The 19472-nt window shown below is 45.2% G+C and overlaps 2 protein-coding genes across 2 annotated transcripts in view; one reads left to right on the plus strand and one right to left on the minus strand.

The window, feature by feature from the left end:
- Positions 1-19472, minus strand: part of LOC139101837 (solute carrier organic anion transporter family member 1A5) — an 81610-nt gene that overhangs the window by 26274 nt on the left and 35864 nt on the right. The window lies entirely within an intron of this gene.
- Positions 1-19472, plus strand: part of Dve (SATB1_N and homeodomain domain-containing protein dve) — a 38576-nt gene that overhangs the window by 2973 nt on the left and 16131 nt on the right. Inside the window, exon 2 of the mRNA XM_070654610.1 lies at positions 5527-5797. Coding sequence (XP_070510711.1) covers positions 5527-5797 — 271 coding nt within the window. The remainder of the gene's footprint in view (positions 1-5526; positions 5798-19472) is intronic.

Below are 19472 nucleotides of genomic sequence, written 5' to 3' on the forward strand. Positions count from 1 at the left end.
GCCAGATACGAATAAAACATTTTTTCTGAAGGAAAAACGTTTAAAAAATATTCATGTTTAATTTATACATGAAACTATCTCGCGAAATGTATTCAGGTGTATTTCAGTAAAGCAGTCAAAGGTAGTCTCATATGTCGTTAATCCGAAATACAAGCCTCGTTTTTACATATAAACACTGACTTATTTTGCTTTTGTAAAAACGTAAGAACAACGCATTAACAAATTATAAAATACATATATGAAAATTCAGTTCTTGCGACTCGCACTATCAAAGAAATAAATCATCACATCGTAAACAACGGTAATCGTAGACGTAGAACAAAATGCTGAAGCAATTGCAAGACTCAAATATAAAAATATTATGCAAAACAAAAATAAAACCCGCAAAAACCCGTAAAAAAAAAAAAAGAAAAATAAGTAACGTAGTTAAAATTAATTTTTCCGTTGCTATCAATAACTGCGTTCGGCAAGAAGTCCTACTTTCGCAACTCTTGTAAAAGTTTCAATTCCGGCTAGCTTTTGTGCTTTCGGTTTCAGTGTTCAAAATTAGACGCAAACGCCAATCAGACTCGCGATTTTTGTAACAGTTGCTTCCATTTTCTGCTAAATGCCAATATTACAGCCGGGCTTCTTACGACGCTCAACAAATGCGTACAGTTAATAAATGCAGCTTACCGCAGGAAAAATTTCACGCTGCTGCGACGCACCTTCTGCATTCTGGCGCTTGAAAATGCGTCCTTGCACCGTGTTGCACGCAGGACTGCCCGTGCACGCACGGGCCGCCACGTGTGGACTCGAAAGTGCGTCGCTCGCGTACGTGTGCGTGTGCACGAGGATACGTTTGAAACACGCATGGTCACGGTATTTGACCACCCCAGCTCCCGGAATGATTGTAATCCATCTATCCGGCCGCCGAAGCCGATATATCAAACGCAGGTAGAGGTTCGCGGTCCTCTCTCGTAAGGCCTCTTGCGTTACCTTTTTACGCTGCGGACCTTTTGTCTCGTCCCGGCGAGTATTTTGCGAGGGAAAAATCGGTTACGGCAATATGAGAGCGGTCTCGTGTCGTAACTTTATTAGAGCACCCATTCTTGTATTTTATCGTGCTAATTTTTTTTACATCAAAATGCGCAACAGCAATGTGAGATTTGCATAATAAAGAGGTCTATTTTTAAGAGAAAACGAGAAGGAAAAAGGGGAAAGATTTCAGAAATGATGAAATATCGCATTATTTATTCCGCGTCGTAAAAAAAAAATATATATATATACTTTAAGGCATTAATATTGCAGAAGCTTTGCGTTAGGTAAACTTAAAATGTATTTATAAATTTATACGTGGCCTAAGTTTAACTACAATTTTGAAATATTGCGCTTCCGCTGCTTTCTCTGGTGCGCCCTCAAAATCCGCGATCGCCGCCAGATTCCGTCTATTGCTTTCTAATCTTCAGCCGCGCCGTGTTTTGCATTTAGAAACGAGGTATCTGACACCACGGTCGGCAACAGTTTACGTAACGCGATCGCAAACGCATCAATCCGCGGATTATCTGTCACAAAGAGGCAGCCAATTATCGTCCGGGGATATCGCCGGTTCGATATTTCGATAAGCGTGATTAGAATGTTGCAGATTAATGTGGGTCGCGCCACATTTAATTCCGCTTCATGCGATGACCACCGAAAGATAGCGCGAAATTATCACGCGTGCTAAAATAGATAGCGAGTCGTTGCAAATTTTCCTAAGTAGATTCACGAATTATTATTAGGACACGATACCCTGCACGTTATTATATCGATGAAGATCAGACGCTAGCGAGTGCTTTCCGGTGTTTTATAAAAGTGTATCGGAACACTTATCTCGATCGTTAAAGTTTAATCAATACCAAACAGTTGTATCATCATTGAACTTCTATAAATTTGTGATTAAATATTCCGTTTCCAATTTTCAAAAATTTGTGTTAATTTTAACTCTACGCAGAAAAAAAAAGGATATTTTTTAATTGAAGGATTAATCTCACATGAACAAAACAATCGGCGCGTTAATTTGAGTATGTAAGTTTTAATTTGAACTAGTTTTTCTCGATTAGGAAAAAAATTTGTTAACTTTTATTGTTAATAAAACATTTTTTATTTTATAATTTTTTTTCTGCGTACAATCAAAATTAGTCTGTCGCTATTTATAATTTTTTTAACTAGAAATTTGCGTTGAACCAGCTGCAGAGCATCGCTCGCAGCGCGAGCCGCGCGATTTTACATGACGCGTGCTCTCTGGGTTAATGCAGCATTCGAAGAATTAATAAAGAGGCGAGCGAGACGAGCGTTCGATAATTTGCGCTGAGCGTCGTCGCAGAATCCGCTCTCTACGACAAGAAAGGAACACGGAGAGGCGGAGTGTATCGTGAGGCTTTTTTTTTTTCTTTTCTTTTCTTTTTTTTTTTTCGACGGACAGAATTGACTGCGCGAGAAGCGATGCCGCTGACGTAAGACGTACGCCGAAAAAGATCACAATTGGTCGGACATTAAAGACTGTCATCGCGAATTCGGTCTTACATAAGCTTGTTTGGCTAAACTGAGAGAAAAACATAGTTCGTTTCGGACCGAGATATATTTTTAGGATATTTCCAACAATAAACGCAATAAATTTAACCGTATATAGTAATTGACGCGATCGTATTTATCCTTATAAGCATCAAAAAATTATGGTTGGGTACAGAAGCGACTGGCCGCCGTTCCGTCGCGGCTAATTTCATCAGACGCTCTTCTCGCCGCCTCTCCAGGTTCGCAGGGATCCCGGTCAGCGATTAACGTTATCGCATTAACGGGAAACACACCAGCAGGAAACGCCGTCGCTGCGTATCTTCGTAACACCCGGTAGATAAACTGATCCGCTGATAAACGCCTTGCCGAACTGTCGGTCGTCCACGATATCGCTCGGTTAATTATTTACCACTCCATTTTTACAGCCGTCACGGTCCATGCGCGTTTTCACGCGAGAGAAGGACACGTTAGCGCAAATTCGTACCCGGCCGTCCAAATTGCTGGAATCCGTTCGCCTTTTGTGCCGCAATATACCGACAAACAAGCGCGGTTTATTATTACTGGTGCGTTTTATTAAAAAATATTGTATTTGACTCAATTATTTTATTCCAGCATCATTCCTCTTGTTTCGTTAAAATTAATAAATCGAGCACGACGGAACGACGCGGAAAAACATTTTATTTTTATCTGACTATGTATCTATCTATCTATCGAGCGTCCCGTCGATTCGTTTCACGAGCGTGGCTATCGTCGAATTAATTGACTTGGCGTCCGATAAGGAGCAATTTTTGTCGTGCGATCTCGCCAGTTCGCCGTGTTTTTCGCGGTCTCCGGCGCAATTTTCGGGCGGCCGCGGGAATTTCTCGAGTGCATCGATGGGCGCGCCGAAATTCCTGATTTTACGACAACAGCGTCGTAACCCCTCGCGCGTCACGGCGGAGTTACCGCGATATCACTTGGGGCGTTAGCCGGATAAGCCGCTAACTCCATCCACCTGTTGCCCCTTCTTACGCGCTCCCGCTTTCGGTCTCGCGTTCGTCTTCATTCCTCGCGTGCAAACAGGCCGAGGACTTTCGGCATCCTCTTCCGATCCACCTAGACCCTCGGGGCCCGTCGGCGTTCTTCTCCCTTGTGTCGGAGCCTCTCATCCTCGCTCCTCTTCGGCACCTTCAGGCATCCCACTCTCTCTCTCTCTCTCTTTCTCTTCCTTTTTCCTCTTCTTCGTCATCGTTCTCTCGCTCGTTCCCGTTCCAGGGAGGCGGCCCGGGTCTTCAGCGGTCTGACGTGTTTTTTGCGAGTGCATACCTCGAAGAGCTCCCGAAACAGTAGCTCGTACCCCGGTACAGTCCGGGCAAGCGAAAAAATCGCAGATTGATCCTCTCAGCCGATCGCTAGATCGATGGGAAGCTGCGTATCAAGATGCCAAACGGAAAGAGAAATATACATTTGCGATAGGAATCTCTTTGTCTTTCCATTCGTTATTTACTTTTGTCTTAGTATTTTTTTATAATTGAACTGTCTGAGTAAGAAGTCCATTTTGTTAAGAAAAAATAAAATCTGAAGTTTATTCGTGGCTGGGTGCAATTAATATGAAACTTTGTTTAGAATTGAGACTGTTGAGCAATTAATACAATCACTCGTCGCCGTCGATTATTCGAGGCTGGCTCGCGCAGCGTCTGATTGAATTCCGCAATCAAACGAGACTAAGCGGCCGCGAAAATCGCTAATTGCGGAAACGTGAACGCGGCAGGAAGTCGGGAGAGGTCCGCGAAGGGAGTCGGAACGTCGGCTCGCTTCCGCCGCGTGTTCCACCGCGGCGTCACCGGCGATCCAGTTTCTAGGCGAAGACCATCGCGATGCATTTCGCAGATCGGCTGCGATGCCGCGGCGGTGTAGGATCGTCGCATTCTGGGCCCAGTTGACCCCAGTTGACACCGTGGACGGCTTAGCCGTTGGTGTTAAGTTCAGTTCACTCATACATAAATCTAAGTCCGCGCTTATGCCTTAGCCTGGCCGCCGCTCGGAATTGAGCACGTGCTCAGATTTCATCGAGCGGACGACGCTTAGATCATCCGGCGCTCGGGCCGACCGAAACGTCGTAGATTTGACCGCGTTTAGGCGACGCTCCCACCGTGAATTGCCGCCGAAGGCTTTTTTAATCGCTAGATTGCTTCCAATCGCGCATAGTTAATTCGCGAGTCGGCTTCTTCTCTTTTTTTTTCTCTCTCGGAGGCAGATTCTAGCCGATAATTTATTACGTCGGTTGGCGCGATTTCGATAAGATACAGTCGAGACTTTAGTTTTTTTTTTTTTTATTTTATTTGTCGTGACAATAAAATAAAATTTCCTTTAAGAAATGAAAAAAAAGGATAATTAAGATATACGTACAATTGCCTTGTGATAATGTTTATTATATAAATATTAAAAGGTACATTTTTACGGGAACGTCGAAAATAATCGTTTCTGCAAAAGAGTCACGCGACCGTTAGAAGTGTCGGAGAATTTTGTCTTCGGAGATTAAGGACGGCAAAGAATTTATGTTACCCCGCGGCGATTACCGCACTCTCGTTGGATTATACACAAACGAGCGATGAAATAAACATCACAATAATTTACATAACGTGCTCTCATACGCCGAGGGTATTTTCGCTGCGATAACTGCGCCGGGGACAATGTCGGAGAAAGAACTCGTTGCCCCAATAACAAGCGTAAAAATGTACAAATCATGCTTGCTGATATTAACTTTCTTTCGCGTGCGTCTTTTCGGAACACAAAGGGATCCTCATACTTTACGATCATCAAGCTCATCGAATTTTTCCCATGATGTTTTCTTTTCAAACAGAAATCGCTTTTTTTTATTTTTAACGGAATATACATCGCTTTATATTTAAGTATTATTTAATACCGAAATCGTGTTACTTATTTAAAAAGAAAAAAAAAGAGAGCTTGAAGGGAAAATGTACGCGCTTCATGGGCCAATTTTTGTGATTGCAGAGTCAAGCGCTGGCGTTGACGCACAAGGCCTCGCCACCGTCAAGACCGAGCAGCGTGTCCTCGTTACCGAGGAGCCCTCAGAGTCACCAGTCCCAACAGTCTCAGCCGCAGAACGCGCCCCAGCACCCGCCGGTACATCCGCTGCAGTCGCAGACGCCTCTCGGCACGCCGCAAACGCCGTTTGCCGCGCACAACCAGCATCCGAAGCAGGAACTCAACGTCAGCCCGAAGCAGGAGGGGTTCGATCTCAGCAAGTCCACTTCCAGCACAGGTAAGTCCCTTTTTTTTCCCTGCCGCCTTGCGCTTAAAAGTTTGCATTTGGAATCACTCTTAAAAGTTCCATCCTGGACAATTTTCGCAACCGTAAATTATCGATTTGTCGGATGAGTGACGACCATCTTTTTGCGAGTGACCGAATCGCGCGAAAACAGCTTCAGCGTCCTTACGACACGTAACTCGACGGCGAGCAACGATGCGCCGGTGTCGTGTCCATTAATGCGTTCTAGCGAAAGGAAGCGGTGTTAATCGCCGTCACTGTCTCGCGTCCGGTGAAGGCCAGTACAGGTAGTTTTTGTGTAATGCATAAGAAAGAAAAAGGAAAAATGATACGTTTTAAATTTAAGTAGTTTTGCATACTTAAGTTTAACATGGTTTTCTGTTGATTTAATTGAAATTAAAATTAAAAATAAAATTTATTATCATTTTTTAATCTATCTATTGCAAAAAGATTTTAATTTAATAAATAAATAATTTTTATTATTATTATATAAATAAAAAATAGGCTAAAATGTTTTATTCGCGACTAAGCAGCAGAAACTCAGTTACCATGTCGCGTCATAAAGTCCACTTCCGGCAAGAATGACGAAGACGTATGCATTCGATGGAGGTTACGCGAGAGGGGTCGTTAAAGCTCGTAAACGAGATAGACTATCGGCGGAATTTCCTTGATCCTCGATAATGCGGTGGAAACAATTTGCACGCATCCGTTTGTAATGAGAATTAAATACTACACGAACGAAAAGACGTAATGGTTAGCACTTTAACTTCAAGTGACATTAAAATTCGCGCAAAATGTCTAAGAAACGAATAAAATCGGTAAATAAATTAAATTATATTTCCTAAAACTTCACAATCTGGAATTATTCTTGAGTTATCTCTTTTTCTGAAAACGTCCGAGTATTTTTAAATGCTGGAGGAAAAATTGCATGTACGCGTTGCAAATTTAATAATTAATACAGTAGCACAATAAGTTTTCTTAAAAATACTTTTGTAAATTAAATTTATTACCACGAAAAAGAATATAAAGGAGACAAAAAGAGAGAGAGAGAGAGAGAGAGAGAGAGAGAGAGAGAGAGAGAGAGAGAGAGAGAGAGAAAAAAATTACGTGTTACTTTGAGTTGCTAAACTGTGTACTCAGTCGATTCTTCTTTCCAGCTAACTTTTCGGAGATAAATCGGTTTAAGCATTCTCGAGGGGGGACAGAGGGGTATTTCGTAGTTCGGCATTTCGAAGGCGTGCAGGAATGCAAAGGGCGAGAGTACATATTTGCTTTTCCAGCCCCGACCTAGGCGCGCAGAAAAGGGTGGCACGATAGGGGATGCGGGTGGATAGAAGCACGCACTTCCTAAATCTACGGATTTCAAGGATCCTCCTCAAATCCCCGTGCGTCACGGTTAATCCCTCTCCTCCCTCCCCGTGTCGGCGGATTTTTTTTTTTTTTCGCTCCTTTCAGGTCTTATCTTTACCTTTCCTCTTAGCCGACGGTACGGGTTTTTAAACTCTTCGAATCGAGCGTGACCCACTTATTTTTCACCGATGATAAAACGTCTAATAAAATGCATAACGCGGTGATAATATCGATAATAAATAAATTTATTTCTTTATATCCAATCGCGTGATTAAACTTTAAAAACTGATTCTCGACATTTAATAAATTAAACTGTCGGTTATTACCGCGAATTATCTTGTACGATTAATAATTGTTGCGCGGAGAGTATTTACGGAGCGTTACGCGTGGAAAAATAATTATAATTAAAGTTTACAAAATAATAAAAATTAAGCTGACATCCACTCTCAGCGACGTGAGCTAAACGAGAGAATCAATCGATATCGCACGCAAAAAAGCGTTGGCAATTGGGCAACAGTAAAGTCTCTACGACTTCCTTTTAAATAAGAATTTCTTACGCAAAGGGTTAGAGGAGAAAATACGTTCGAAAAAAGTGAGTTATCTGTCTTTTTGTAAAGTGATTTCGCGTCGGCGTGCATCAAAGATGAGCTGGAAAGATGAGATCGTTTGTCCCCTTTTAGTCCACGGGGCGTAAGCGTCAGCTCGGAATTAGGATAATCGTCCGCGTGTGTTCCGTCCGGATTTACCTGGACGTCTATATGCGCGCATCCGTGTGCACGGCCCGAAGGGCGGACGGCGGCGCGGCCAGAGGGGAGGATATTGTGACCCTTACGAACTAATCCGGATTAAATTCGAATCCCTGGCTATGCGGCTAGGCGACCTGCGAACATCTACCGTGGCGTCTTGCGCCATACGATCGGGCTCGTTACGCCATTTAACCCTACGATACTACCCTCCCTCCCGGGAGACCAGCCACCTTTTGTGGCGAGCTGCCTTTGAGTTCCCGCCACTTACGTTCCCCCGCGTCAATAGGCAGGGCGATAAAAGAAGAAAGTTCTTATTCGGTAATTCCACGACTCGCGATTTAAAGCCTGATCGACAGGAACTCTCGGACGGGACTCGCGATAACAAATCAACGCGCGAGCTAGAATATTGCAAAGTATTAATGACGCGACAATGAGCAACGTTTCAGCGATTCTTATATTTCTCGCGGCGTGGTCTGCATTAACAAATTACGGGAATATTTCAGAGCGTGTTTGATTACAAAGGCTTAGAGGCGCGTTTCGTTTATGAAACGCGCGTGTGCATTAAAGTTGCATGCATTTAACATTTAGCGAAATGTAAACAGCGCGGGAAAAAAGATACGAGAGAGCTCTTTAGATTACAGCGGAAACGCATCAATTAATTAAATTATGTATGTTGCGACAATACAGGGGGCGCGAGTCGCGGAAAACCGCCGCTTTTCCGTCTTCCCTCGGAATGATTCTCTTGCTAGCCGCCCTGTATACGTTCTAGCTTTCAGCCTGACCACGCGTTAAGCCAAAGGCAAAATCGATATCATAACTCGCGAAGAGCAATCGTGGACCATATTGCGAATGGATATTTCTCACATGTACGGTAGTGCGTGCGTGTAGTGCGCTCCATGGTGCTCTTACGTTCGAATTCTGTTCTACATTTAGCTCTTCGAGGAAGTTCTTACGTGATCTTGCAAAGTCTTGCTCTCGCAAAGATTACTGACAAAGCAAACAGCTCGCATAATATCACGAAATGTTTGCGTGTCTTCGAATTGTAAGCTTTATTCGGTAACATTGCAAAATGGGCTTCCTATTTTTTTTTTTTTTTATCAAACTTTCTATTCATATTTTTTGAAGGATATTTTTAAAGGATATACAGATTTATTTAACGACTGCGGCGCTTTTATTGATTTAAAGTACAATTTTTTTTTTAGTAATTTTTTTTTTTTGTTGAGTTTCAGTGATTTGTTGGTTGAGATTGTAATTAAAAAATGTGGAAATTTTTGCTTTGTAATTTGTATCGATATAACAGCGAAACGTTTCGCTGACCGTTTGCGGTGACGTAGCCCGAATAATGAAGATTGTAATGTAATTGCGGGCGCAACGGAGCTTCAAGCCTCACTTAAAAATCACTTAAATCTCCTCGGTGTCTCAGTCGCGCATTATCCGTGATGTCATCGGCACTCGAACAATAGGCGTATCCCGTGTGTAACGTCAGTTTTATCCCGTCGTTTTGCAATCTCGGTGTTTATCGTTATTTATATATTCCACATGCTCCATTAACATTTTTCATTAAAAACACACGATAGGTTTAAAAATATTCGGGCTATTTATTTTAAACAACGCAATGCGCGATATGGGAAACATCGATCGACGTAGCGAAACGTTTACGAAGTTTCAAAAAAATTGGACTGTCGCGATTAAACGTTTTTCGAGTTTGTCGTCAATTTAAAAAGGATCCATTTTCACTTCCGGCAGAGACGAGATCGCGGAACTCTCAATCGACGCCGGAGTCGCGCCGGCGTCGATCGGCGACGAAAATCGACCCTTTAAGCGGATAGGGAAAAATAGGGCGCGCTAACGTGCGCGCATTTTCCGACCCACCCTGTAGACAACGTTCCGAACCGTCGGTGGAGAACACATAGGACGCGCAAGGGAGGGCGGCGAGAGGTGAGGACGACGAGGTGCAGGCGAGAGAGGGTGAAAAGGGGGTGGGTTAGGATTAGCTGAGTTGTGTGCGTTGGATTTTGGATTTGGACGGCGGGCGGCGCACACACGACCAATAATCCCGGATTAATCCCAGACTCACGTGAACGCGCTCACGCTCACACACGTGCACGGGCGCGCGCGGAAACTGGGCGCATACGTGCAGGCCGATCAACCTCGGTGACGCAAGTAGACGTGGACGTGTGTGTGTGTTGGGTACAAGGGTGAAACACACATATACATACGTGCGAAAGAGAAAGGACGAGAGTGAGAGAGCGAGAGAGAAAGAGAGAGAGAGAGAGTAAGTGAGAGAGAGAGAATCAGACCGGAGCCACTAAAGGATTTGGCCACGTACACATGCAACGTGGCCTGCACACGTACGCGCGGCGCCCAAAGATAATCCCCACGAATACAGAGCCCGGATAATCCCCGTGCAGGGCCGCGTATACGGCCCGCTTTCTGTCCCGTATGCGTGCACACGTACGCGCTCACTCATACGCGCACCATGGATGATGGTTCGTACAAAAGGGCGGTCGAGAGGCTGCCGGGGGGAGGGGGCCGGGGGTGGCGGCGGGAGGACTATGGCAGAGCACACAAGGTTTAGAGGCTAAGCGGCTCATCCCCCAGGAAGCTTTACATCCCGTCCTGATACGACGGGAATTCTACGAACGATTCGAAAGATATTGTGCCCGTGTGTTACCACGTGTGTATATACGTGTGCATGTCCGTGTATATTTTTTTTCTGCGTATGTGCACGCTCGCGGGTAACGTCGAGCTGCATCGGCGAGATATTGGTCGGCGTGAAAGAGATCTGGAACAAGGCGCTCTTTGTCGCGCAAATGACGAAACGGGGAGCGATGAGAAAACGCGGCGATATTTCGGCGAAGTTGGTCCGTAGACGAAGACGATCGCAAGATGACACGTCGAAGTTGCGAAATAAAAATCTCCAATTTGACGAATGCGAACGACAATGCAAATCGAGAGGACGAAAATCGCGAGTCACCGTTTGATTTCGATATTTGCTTGTAGATACGATATTAGCCATCTATCAGGCACTTAGCGACGGTGAATTAATTTTTATTCGTACTCTCCGTATAATTCATCTGGTGCACTTTTGTTTTTTGTACTCTCGCGTGTATATATCATCTTAAAAATTCCGAGCGCATACGGCGCTCCGCGCAATTTTCTACCGGCGTTCCCTTTCACGGGGGAAAAATTCCAAAAGGCGCGAGGGGTCGCCGGTCCATGACCATAATCTTAATCCCGGATTAGGCGGCGCGGGGGGGAGGGAAAGGGGAGGATTTGTATAATCCCGCTATTTTGTCTCCGCGGCGCACCTTGGGATTAAAGAGTCTAGAGCCTCGCGGCGTCTCCGGCGATAAATCTGCGGATTGCGACCTTGGATTACGCAATGCCGAATGCGCGGTGATAAATGATTCATAAAAGAGATTTAACGTCTTCGCCGTGTGTCACCTGACTTTTCAGCATTTCCCGGCCGGGTATCCTTGGATAATAAAGATACAGCGAAACCGGGCGCCGCTTTATCACCGCCAAGTAATATCAAGGCCCGCCGGCCTTTCGCAGTACTATTAACAAAATTCTGATTATCACCGCCGCCGCTGTCGCTTAATCCTGGATTACGCGTACAACGCCGCGACGGCAAATAAATTATATGTAACGACGAGCCGAAAATTCACGGGGAACGTGGAAATAACGGGTTAGTCAGGATTAACGACTCGCGTATCAATGAGACCGCCGCGAAACGACGTTAATTAATAATCCTCCGCTTTGGAGGCTGCGAGCGTTTTGAAAGCTCCGCGCGGAGATATTTTTCGGGAACGCTTGATCATAATGCTACGTATGTGAATTTTTTATATGCCTCGTAGATATAATAATAGCGCCGAATAACTACTACGTTAAGTATTTGCTAAAGATATTCGTTAAGAAATTTTTCTGGATAATTTTTAGGAAAAAAATCTTATTCACGACCAAGAATATTTCTTGACGCTGATTGAAAAAATAAATCCAGTTCTCTCGTCCGCTCTCTCCCGGTCGTCATTATACTGCCATTATTTAGAAGCAAAATTAGATCAAACGCTCGCACGTGTACGCGCACCGAGTTCGGCCTCCTTCGTCCTTCGAATAAAGAGGATTACCGTGTCTCGCGACCCCGCCGACGTTTATCCCCTTGATCGGGATAGAAACTTCCCAGGAGATTATTGCAGCGAGTTTCGCGGATGAGGGTAGTAGGAGGCGTCGAGGAAGCTCGCGCCACGTGTAGATCCTTCGTGCGTGCCGTCGAAGAAGCGCCTGTTGCTCTACGTTCGAGAACGCGAAAGAAGAAGAAGAGGAGGCCACGCGTGACCCCCCTCTTCGGGTCCCTGCCCGTTCAAGGACGCGGCCGGATATCGCGCGCCGCGGATTCCGTGTTATCCCGCGCAAGGAAATTGGGATAAGGAGCCGTAGCGGCAATCAGGCTTGCAGAAGGCGCGAAAGCGCTACGCGCGAGATATGACGGCCTGTTACTCGTGAATTTTTGGGCTTCCCGGTTTTGCCGGTTCCTAAAACGTGAACCCGCCGCTCACCCCCCGCCTGCGTACTCCCTTGACCAGATCCTGGATTCCTGTTTCTCAAGGGTCACTCGCTACCCTTTTTTATCTTCCTAGACGCCCGTTTTCTTATCGGCCAGCAGCTAAACGTACGACATTGATTTCTGCGATAATATTAAATATGACAAACAATGTTAAAATTGTGAAATATAATTTTATTACATATTTTGAAAAATAGGAAGCCGTTTTGCGATAACAATAATTCATAGTTGTGAAAAGTCTTACGAAACGACGTTTGTCTGATGTAGTTGAACATAAATCAATATAACTTATTAGAAATTTTGATATTTACAAAGTATTAATTCGCGGAGTTAAATTTTCAAGTTTGTCTTGTTACAGTGCACAAAATATTTGCGAAATAATTTCTTATAAATCTGAAATATAAAAAATAAAAATTATACGAGGATTTCGATAAACAGGGAACTTCCTCTCAAATAAAATACATAAATCTTGTAATACACGTAGTTTTTATCCAGATTTATAGGCCGAAAGACACGAAAGATGTCGATGTCGAGATAGTGTCGGCGGTTCTACGTCCAAAGTTTATCTTTCGCCGAATCAAAATGCTTTTGATTTTAATTAGCAACCCCTCATTTGCGCGACACTTCTTATCACTCAGGCGTATTTCGGTGACGCTGTTTACACCTGATACCGTCTTTTCTTTTCTCGGGCTCGCCTTGTACGCATGAGCCAAGCGCGCGATCGGCCGCACGATCGATACCTGATAATTTATAGGCCTAATAGACGTCTCTCGTACCAGGAGTGCATATCCCGGTGCCAAGTGGCCGCGTCTCGCGCCGTTTCTCGGTTCCGGTGCGCCTATTCCTCGGTCGGCGACTCGGCTTGTCGCGGCTCTTGCCGAAAAATATGCAAATGAGGTCCTTTGTCCGATACCTGTCGCCTTATTTTCGCTGACCGGCCAGCAGGAGCGGCAGGAAGGTGTCCCGCGTCCCATCCCGGACCCTCGAAATGCCCCGTGACCCAAATAAGGGCTTTTGTAGGACCCCAGCGACCAGGAGAGCAGGACGCCAGGACGTGATATTCTTACGCATATACCGCGCACGCACCCTTTCGCCCTCCCCTCCATCCCTCGTGCTCTCTCACCGCTCTCGCGTCGATGCGCTTCTTCTTCTCCCAGGCTTTACGTCCGTTCCGTTCACTCCCTCGCCGTTTGTCTCCCTTTGCCAGCCGGCCGAATTGTGGCTCCCGAAGGACCGCGGTATCCAACAGGGTGCGTATGCTACCCTGCTAGTTGTTTACGCACGAGAGTCGTGAAAAAAATCCTAGCAACTGGTGGGTGATCGGACGGGGGGGTGGGTCGAGGAGGGAAGAGATAATTACGCGGATGAACCTGCGCAGTAATTAGCTGTCGAGCGGAGCCACGGTTTACGTTCCAAGTCCCGCGGATCAATTTTAGAAGCTCGAACTTGGTATCCGAAGCCGACGCCTGCGAATCTGTCGACTCGACTTTCGTTTTGTCTTCACGTGATTACGTCGTCTTGCCACGTACTTCTCCGGTATTGCAAGTTGAACGTCTTTGTGAAGGAAGTTACGCTAAGGAAATTTAAGAAAGAATGAAGAATAATAGCGCAAAGAGAACGAATTTAGCATCCCAGCCGTCAACTGTTTTAATTATGTCTCTATTCCCGTTCGAACGTCACTTGAGAGCTCCACGTTATTATCTTGGCCTAATTGTTTTATAAGGCAAATCGAATAAGTGATGTTCGACTTCTGTGAAGAGAAAAATGGGGGGCAATGCGGTTAACGCGGCGAGAATGATATATTGGCGTCGTGCGTGTAAAAAATAAGTTGCGGTTAAATTACGAACTGTGCGTTCAGCGTTCATTACTCGCGAATCTCGACGCGGTGATTTAATGTAAGAACTTCGAAAAGTTTTCTGACAAATATCGCATATTTTTTTTTATGATAGAAATAAACAGGCACAACTAGATTTTGCAGCAGGGACTAATTAATAGATGTAAGTGCGTTTCTCGATATGGAATTCGTATTGACGACAAATTAATTGCCGCGTTTCTATCTTTCGAGTAAGCCCAATGTAAGCAATCCGCCGGATTATATAATCCCGTCATTTAGGACTTAGACTTACTAATCCTCAAAGCAGCCTCGCCAAACAAAACGCCAGGGTTATATAATCTCGGAGATTGGTTAATTCATTATGGATTACAACAGAGACAGTTTGAAACGTGACACCGGTGAACGTATCTCTATGCGTTTGACGTGTCGTACTTTTTCGAGCGTTAGATTATTACTTGTTAACCCTTCACTCACTCTTAATTAATCAATACATTAACATTATAAATGAATATGCGTAATAGAGAAAAAATTTTTTTTAATTAAATCTATCAATTAAGACTTAAAAGTTATTTAATTTAATATTTTAATTTAATTATTTTAAAAAATTGAAAATAATTTTTTGATGTAAAATATTGCGCTGTTTAAGTTAATATTGTACATTTTTGTTTTTTTGCTTCTGTGTCGATTTCGATTTAATTCTGTTTAAACAAAAAGTTAAGAAACGGGAAAGCGATAGAGATGCGTAAATCAGACGCATGTGTCTTTCCTCCTCGCTCTTTCTGAAAACCTCGGACAAACTTATACTTCTAGTACCAAAAATGAAATCCTGATCATTGCGACGAAGTCATTGAGAATATCGACGCCATTTGGTCGCCGCCGCGTTCAGACGGTATTAGACAAATAATAGTATTGCTGTCTTGATCCCTTGGTAAACAACCCTTCATTTATCAAAGCTCGGTCACTTGATATTAATGTTTCTAATCAAAATATTCTTTATATTAAAAAACAAAAAATTTACTTTCTTTTTTATTCTTAAAAATTTCGAATGTCTTGTACACAACTATAATTATACTTATCTTAGCTTTTCTTTTTTTTTTTTTTTTTTCTAAATTCCTGATATAAACTCTTACCATCTTGTGAATCTTAAAACGCTGTACATTTCGAGACACTTGATTCCTAGCTCATCCGTCGGCGTTGATGCTCTCGAAGTCTCTTCTTTCCTGTGCCACTTTAAACACCCAACTTTCTCTCGTACACTCGACGGCGTCGAACAGGCGGTCAACCCCCGAATGTTTCTTTGACACCCCCGTCGCAACGCGTCGTTTCCTTCCCGGTCCTTTCCCCGGGTTATACTCCCCTGGCACGGAGAGGTCACACGGTGGCCTTACCCACATTCTCATGGGATATCGTGGGGAGTTAACAGGGATGATGACCCGTCGTCATCCAGCAACAGGCGCGGGAGACAAAATCCGGGGCTTGCGTAGGCAGGCCGTGGACGATTTTGAGTGGATATACAGTTAGGGCGGTACCAGGGTGGCAGGACGCGCAGAATTTCGCGGCGGTGTCCTCGGCGCGCGCGAACGGATCGGAAAATTTACGTCATGGTGCCCTGGTGGCAAAACCTCCGGTAAATCTAGACAAATCCGTCGGACGGAAGTGGAGGGACTCGCTAATCTGGCGGGTCGGGAAGCCGAAGGCGCGGTTCCTGCGCACTACAACGAACGGCTCTCGAGCGGTTTGTGTACGCGGCGCGACGTAGGGATGATATTGAACTGCGATGTAGGCCTTTTTATTACATGTATCGATATTTCGCATTTACTCGGCGTTTGTGAAACAGAGCTACGTCATACGATCTCGTAAATCCTGGAGCCTTTTTAGGAAAAGTATTAATTACCCACGATGGGTCGAATGTTAATCTGTAGCCGGTCATTTTAAGAAGAATATCGCGTTTAAAATAAATAAGAGCCCAAGAATGCGGGTTTATGAAAATTAAAAAGAAATATATGTTAAATAGAAAAATCGAGATGTTGCAGAACGCGATGGATTATAAATTTATTTACATATAACTTTTTAATTAATATTATATGTGTATAATATATTTTACTTTTTTATCGACGCGGTTTTATTTCACCTGAATGTGAAAGTCAAGTCTGATCCTTCGTTTTCACCAGCGTAATCTTGCCATTAAGAAATCTTTGATCGTCACAAAATTATTCCGTTCCGTTCAGCTCGAAAGTCGGCAGGTATCGGGGAGTCCTGGGGTGATCCTGCCGCCGGGAACAAAGGCGCAAGCGGGCGTCGATGCGTGATCATAGACTCCTGATATGAAAACGCCCTAAACTCCGTCTAAATCCGGGATCAGCAAGGTCTTCCCGGCAGTTATCCTGGCGCGTGTTTCTTCCGCGGCCCGTCGGCTCGTTTTATAAGATCCTAGTATAAAAAGCCCTTCGAATTCAACGGAAATCTCGGGGGCGACCGGCGATCCTGCGGCGCGTAGTACAAACTTTCGATTCCTTTTATGTTTCCCTGCTGACTTAAGGACTCGAGTATCCTTAGAAAGCTCGCTAGAAAGTCCCAGTGTCCTTTTCCGCCCGTTTTCTGCCGCGTATTCAAACGATTCGCGTCGACGGGGGAGAAGGAAGCTTCTACTCCTTCGGAAATTCGCGCACGGCGCGAGGGTTCATTAATCAGGGATCTCTGTAACGCGACCGCGCCGTCGCCGGTTAACTTTGATCCCTGGCTAATTCTTCATCCGATCGCGGGATAAAAACTCGACGAGGATAAAGAGCGAGACGAACCGCCGCTAATCGACTCCGGCGAAAGTAGCCGGTAATTTTTATCACGCGGCCCGATAAGCTCGATGTCAGCGATCGCGTCGTCAGGAAGGCGCCGTCGTTGTCGTCACCGTCGTTTGCAAATAAGTCAACTCTTCCTCGAATTAATCCCCGATCCTGGAGGCGGCTTGAAATAATCCGAGATTAAAGCCCGCGCGACGGCCGCCGCGAGCGATGACGGCGATGAAAGAGACGCTGCGCGCGAACGAACGCCGGGACCGGCCGGGAGAAAGGAGCCCGGACGCAAAAAAGGACGGAACATGATCTTAATTCCGTCGAATGGGGACCGTCACAAATCTCGATCTTCCTGCTTAGCCGTCGTAGCCGGCCGAATAAAGGACCGGGCCTGGGGAGGGCCGGAGCCGAAGGGACGAGGAATAATTTCACTCGGCCGAACTGGTTAAGATTCATAATTTATGATCTTGGCAATAATCCGCGGATGGAAAAGCGCGGGAAAGAAGGGGCTGGGAACGCGAAAAGGGGCGAGAAAGTATATGCGAACGGAAAAAAAGAGAGAGAGAGAGAGAGATCGGTAGGTAGGACTTATCCTTTGATCCAGGATTTATTTAACTACGGTCCCAGCCCGGGCTTATCCCGGGGGAGGTTTTAACCATCAAGGGGGCACGCTATTGATTTTTAGCTCGAGGGGGATTAAAAGCGCACTTCCTCGTAACACTATACCGTCGCGTTTCGCGCACACGGGCAACGTTGCGTTGTGGTGCGTGATTGTCATCGATTGGCATGCCGAATGTGCCGAAAGCGGCGCGAGCAAAATTAATTTCGCGCTCTTCGCGACGCGAGAGGAGAATTTCTGTCGTCCTTGGCGCAGCTAGTCGCGATAATACAAATCTGCCGCGCGCTCTGTAATGCCTGTAACCTGGTTGACGCCTGTTCGACGGTGGAATTCCACTTTTCTCTTTCTTTAAATCTCTCTCTTTATCGCACTCGTGTTTTCACGCCGCCTTATCGGATCCCGAACGTAATTTCTGTTTGTCTTGATAATTCCCAGCGTGAGTTGTAAAACCGCGGTGGAACTTACGAATAAGTTAACGCCGCGTTTAATACGAAAAGATACGCTTGCGATTTTACAGAAGAATAATATAACAACAGCGAAAAAATATATATAATCAATCGCTATTGTTTTAATTGAATATATTATATCATTATATATTATAATTATATTTATAATCGTATTTGTCATGAAAAATATGGTCACGTCCAAAAGTAACTAAATCCTTCTCTCCCTGTGTAGTCGCAGGTCATAGAGCGTTGTAAATTTAATATTTAACGTCCTCGATGCCTCGATTGCTGGAACTGCGTCGTTCGATCGTCTTCGCTAAAAATGCTGGCAAGAAGACGCGAGATCCGTGAAATCGGTGATCGCGATCGACCGTGACTGAGACTGCGGCAAAATAATCCACGTGCACGTGCCTTTTCTCAGCGGATGAGCAATCTCTCCGCGATAAGGAGAAAATCTGTTGTGCGCCGGTCGTAAGAAGCGATCCGTCACCCGTCGATCTTCCGCCGCCGGCTCGCCGCGCGACGCGCGTTATCGGGGCGGCGTGATTCCTCTCGCGTCACAGAAGACGGGACGCCGCTGTGGGGATCAAAGTGCAACGAACGACGGCGACGCCTGGAAATCCGAAAGGCAATGCAGCGAGCGGGGGTTGATAAAAAAGACGGCGACTTACGCACGTATGCGCGATCGGCGGCTTCGGAAGGCGCACATGACGGTTATCTTCGCGGGTCAGCGCCCACGGGTGCCAGCTTAATCTTCGCCCAGGACGAGGAGGGACGCCGCAGAGCAAAGGGTCGACACTTATCTTTATCCGGCGTTCTTAACGACCGTGCGAGAAGCGTCGTCGGCTCGTCTACAAGTCGACATAGAGCGGCAACACGATTAGCGTGTATTAATCACCGATAAGGCGATGGACGATCCCCTTCTTCGTTCCGTTTTCTCGGTTTGGCCCGTAAATGTTCCTCGGCACGTGTAAATAGCGCGCGTTAATGAAAAAAGCTGATTTACAGCTGCTTTAAAAATCGCAAATCCGATTGGCGTTTCTAAATTCGTGCGAAATTAAGAGACAAAATTAATTTTTGCGCTGAATGACGGGATAATGCGCTGCTAATGGCATCATTAACGAGAAACTATCGTGAGCGCATAATTAACGCGGAATACTTCTCTGCAGCGTCGAACTGATTTACGCTGAGACATGTCGGGATGAAACAATCGTACTTCTTGGTTCCCGAGAACTTCTCGGTAAGAAACGCGCGTTACAGCTGTCGGCCGTTATCGCGTCGCGCGGAGTCGCACGAATAATCTTGTAAATCATAAGAATGC

The sequence above is a fragment of the Cardiocondyla obscurior genome, linkage group LG04, assembly GCF_019399895.1.
Source record: "Cardiocondyla obscurior isolate alpha-2009 linkage group LG04, Cobs3.1, whole genome shotgun sequence".
NCBI classification, from domain to species: domain Eukaryota; kingdom Metazoa; phylum Arthropoda; class Insecta; order Hymenoptera; family Formicidae; genus Cardiocondyla; species Cardiocondyla obscurior.